At 34.2% G+C, this 5,000-nt stretch overlaps 1 protein-coding gene across 1 annotated transcript in view; it reads right to left on the reverse strand.

The window, feature by feature from the left end:
• The window catches only part of LOC122268136 (transmembrane protein 192), a 21,413-nt gene that overhangs the window by 8,524 nt on the left and 7,889 nt on the right, over positions 1 to 5,000 (reverse strand). The window contains 4 exon segments of the mRNA XM_086547969.1: positions 245 to 339; positions 557 to 640; positions 643 to 717; positions 4,260 to 4,374. Of these exon segments, the coding sequence (XP_086404095.1) occupies positions 245 to 339; positions 557 to 640; positions 643 to 717; positions 4,260 to 4,374 (369 nt within the window).

The raw sequence follows: 5,000 nt of genomic DNA on the forward strand, positions 1-5,000 counted from the left end.
ATGATAATGACATTGACTATGGCAAGAATGGAAAAGGGGAAGGGAAAATTGGCAATAACATGACAAGATATTGCTTTGGGCTTGTGTCACTGACATAGAAATAAAATCATTTTTTTTTAAAAAACCCCCCTTAAAACAAAAAATTTAAAAATTTAAACCCAATTTTAAAACCCCAAGAAATTTTTTAATGGAAATTTAAAAAAAAAAACCAAAAAAAAAAAACAAAAAATCATGCCTACCTAACGCCCACATATGAATCAGGACGGGTAAATCTGAGAGCCACATCTTCTGCCAGGGTGTCAGGAGGCAGACCAGCAAGGTTGAAGCGAACAACTTCCACTGGAAATTTAAACAAAAATATAAGAGATAAAAATAAATGAATAAACATTTGCAAAAAAACTCTGCAAAAAAAATTCAGTATATATTCTATTTCTCATTCAAATAGATATTCCATAATCCTGTTTACTGTATCAGGGGTAAATGACATGATATATAAATAACAGGATTCTTTAAAAAAAAAACAAAAAAAAAAAACAGAAAGAAAAGCATACCATACCTATGTGTTTGATGACAAAAGGAATTGCACAAAATATCTCCATTTAAAAAAACCCTTGTGATGTTTCACAGGCTGCCCAAGAATCAAACTACCGTTCTTGAACTTCACCCCGCACCATAAGTCTTTTACAAGACATCCAATTACAATCAATACAACATTCCCTGTGAGTAAAATAAAAAAGAATCATAGAATAAAATAAGAGTACCATATCTGATGTTGAGAGTAAAACAGTATGCAGGAAATAATTAATCCCACAATGAAAGATATGAAGGCACAATATGAAAAAGTAATGAGTAAGTTTATAAACAAATGTAAAGGCCATATCAAAAATATAATAGGACAGGTGGTATCAATAATATCAGGAAAACATAGAAAGGTTGTCTAACTGAAGTTACTGATGAGGTTTGTGATGAGGACACACAGTCATGAAGTATTATGGCTGTAATGGCGCTAGCTCCAGGGTTACAGGGTTCCAAAGTCAGCTTAAACTCGCATTTTATGATGGATTTATGGAAAAGTATTGTTTGAGCTACTCTGTGCTACCCGGAGGGAGGAAAAATCCCTTTCCCTGCCCCTCTAATTTTTAGCCGGTGCCACTAGTGTCATAGACCGCCCGTCTTGACGACCAGTTAGGTCGTTAGGCGCCCCGTCGGCAATGGGTTAAAATAAAAAAGGATTACAATATAAAACGATATAAATGTGTTAAAAATGGTCAAATAAAGGCTTTTAAATCCCATTATGAAAAGATTTTGAGCACTGCATTTCCATGGGATCCATCACCACTTGCATTGTGTCACCCAAGTACAGGAGCCCCCAGGCTGTTAATCAAGGAAATATTCAGAGAAGTCACAGGGAAAATGGTGCCTGGAAAGGCAGCTGGAACATCAAGTAATGAAATAGAAATGTTGAAAGCTTATGTGGGTATTGGCATGGTATTGGTGACAAAGCTGACCAACCATATGTTGTAGTGCAAAAGCATTGGGAGCTGAACTGAGAAAGGTGATACTACAGTATGTGGTACATTTGGTAGTTTGAAAAGATTTTTTTGAGAAGAATGTGCTAAAAGATACCGTTGAGAGTATAAAAAAAAAGAGATATTTATTTTACTATGTCCCTGTGGATTTCAGAAATGTTGTGGCAAAGAACAAGCAGTGTTATATCAGGGTCTATGGGGAAGTCACTTGGTTTTCTTTATGGCGGAACAATTACAAATATAGGGGAGGAAATTTAATCTGGTAAAGAATAGCAGAAGAATTTTAGTCAAAAGTACTGGCAAAAGCACTACTCCGTACATGGTGTACCAACATAAAGATTTTCTTGATTAGTTGCTTGGCTTGAAGACCAAGTAGCCAGGATCTCAAAAAATCTTTTTTGTTAGAATGGAAAAAACAGATTTTCTTATAATTCTTAACCCATTGCAGATGGGGGATAGATTCACTTGCCCAGTCTCCAAGATGGTTTTTTTTAGAACGAGACAGCTTCACGCAACATACCTTTATTTTTCCGGTAGGCAAAGCATCTGCTCTGCAAATCTGGCTTATCCTTATCCTTTACTTTTCCCACTCTCTCTTAGTAACTAATTATAAAACTAAAACCATTTTTGAGTTTTGATTTTTCTGTGTTTTACCGTATTTTGAGACATATCTGTCACATCACAGGCTCTATCAATGCTGCAGTTGACTAAGATTGTAGTTTAGGGTCCATATCAGCTCATTACAAAAAGCAACATTTTTTTCAAATTTATGTACTGTGATCCAAAATCCCCGAACATCATGTACATCATGTACATCATGACACCCATCATCAGGCCAGAGCTCCTGCTTCATGTATGTCATGACACCCTATGCAATGGGTTAAAAAATAAAATCACACTTTATGTTTCATAAATCATTTAAATTATTGTTACTTTCAAAAATATGATGATAAAAATAATTATCTGCTTATAAATCAAAATGGGAAACAATTAGAGGAGCCTGGGATTCCATGGGGAGGGATGTGACCTATGATATTAATCCATTGCGTACGGGTGTCATGACATACATGTCGGCACCGATTAGGCCTAAAAGACGGGAGTCAATGCGTACATGACGTGACATCGGGATCTGTTCACAGTTGACGCACACACACAGTCATGAAGTATTATGGCTGTAACAGCACTAGCTCCAGAGCTACAGGGTTCCAAAGTCAGCCTAAACCCACATTTTATGATGGATTTATGGAAAACTATTGTTTGGGCTAGTTTATGCTACCCAGAGGGCGGAGTAAACCCTTACCCCGTCTCTCTTAATTTTTAGCCAGTGCTGCTAGTGTCGTACACCGCCCTCCCTGCCGACCAGTTAGGACCACAATAGGTTAACCCATTCACGCCGGTTGATGTCCTATCAGGTGGTCAAAAAATATCCCCGAACCTGGGTGACATTCTGAGACATTGCGCATTTTCTAGCTGAGTTCCAGGAGGGTCAATTGTGACATGCTGAAATGTCAGCAATAGATCACTAGATTGTTCTCAAATATAATCATTTTACATAATTTCTTACACTCTGTTACTTTAGTTTAGGTGTTTGAGTGTCATAAAATAAGATATAACATTAAAAAAAATGATGTCACAGAAAACTACAAGATATTGATGACATCATGGTAATTTCTGTTTCTTGTTCAGTTGAATAAAAAGATCGAGTTGAAAATCTATTGTAAAATCAAATGTATTTGGCCAAGAAATAAAATAAAGTAAAAAATTACTAATGACTACCCATGATATCACGTCATGTCACGTCTCGAGGTACATGGAGATACTCGTATGTATGTGTATGATTATTCATATCATTATTCTTTTCGTTTTGGTAAAGAAAAAAAATGACAAAACACATCTTTTGATGCCCCACTGAGAGATTGCTTCCACTTTCCTATGGCACTGTCACATAGAAGTGAAGAATACAGGAAAAGCTCAATCAAATAAAACCAAAAAGGCATTATTGTAATATGTTTTTTGACTAAAATAACTCCTCTGAACATGGCAATATTTTTACATGCATTTACATTGTATTCATTCATGAAAACCATAAGAATAGGGTGGGTGAATAATACTCTGAGAGGTTCAGTGCAGCGAGAAACTACCCCGGCACGAAACGTCACACGCTTGTTACTTACCTTCCCGGCGTAAGCAGGAGTAGGCGAAAATATGTCCCATCGTGAATGGGTTAAGAACCAATGATGTAGATGAATATTTAAACCATTCAGCAAGGTAAATGGTTGATACGGTGATGAGTTTGAAATGCGAGTGGGTATAAAACAGGGTTCAATTCCTTAATCCATTATTATCATTGTGCTTAAACTTTTGTTTGGTAAGTCTGGTTGACAAAACTATATTCAATGATGGTGATAACAATGACGATGGTGACAATGATAATGATGATGATGGAACAGAAAAGAGATTTTTTATTTTGGCATAATCTGATATTAAAAGACTTCGTCAACTCTCCATGACTTTTAAAGAACTAATACGAAATCATACCAGAGATACTGCCTAATCAGTGTCTTGCACCACTTAATACAAGCAATAGAAGCATGGTGTTACTACAGTTCCTACCTCTGTCATTCAGCAAATTGAGAGGCATGATGAAAGTGACTATAAATGAAATCTCAGCTATATCAAACCCTATCCCCAAAATAAGATGCCAATAATACTACAATGCCATCACCTCACCTCCACTCAGAATGTAAAAAGTGACTCTGTGTAGATATCGCGTTGCATTGTAGAAATCATGATAGCCAAGAATCCTTGACCTCTTATGTTCTGCCTTTATATACCAAGTAAGAACCTGAAAAAAATATATATTACCTTCAATAACAATAACCTTTATATAACAGTAATTGCACCAGCTATAATTGGTCATATGGGAATAAAAATCATATATGAAAGAAAACAACATCCCCTAGACAAGCATGTCCTTGTGCATGTATGTGCATATATCTCTATCTCTATCTCTCTCTATATCTCTATCTCTATCTCTATCTATATCTCTATCTCTATCTCTATCAATATCAATGTCAATATCAATATCAATATCAAATATCTATATCTATATCCATGTATAGGTATATGTATGTATACATATAATATATAATATATAATATATAATATATAATACATAATATATATATAATATATATATATACATATACATATATACATATGTATTTAATAAGTTATATAATACACATCTACAAAATATATAAACCCATAGAATACGTAAGAAATACAAATAATATAAATATTTATTACATATATATATACATATATATACATAAAATATATATATATCTAAATATATAATATAGTAAATATATATATATATTTATACATATAATATACATATAAATATAATATATACATAGATATATTAAAATTAATTTTCAAATTTTCCACTTTATACCCCAAAAACCC

This window comes from Penaeus japonicus, unplaced genomic scaffold (genome assembly GCF_977035675.1).
Source record: "Penaeus japonicus unplaced genomic scaffold, GWHDUDI00000001_assembly GWHDUDI00000001, whole genome shotgun sequence".
Lineage (NCBI taxonomy): Eukaryota > Metazoa > Arthropoda > Malacostraca > Decapoda > Penaeidae > Penaeus > Penaeus japonicus.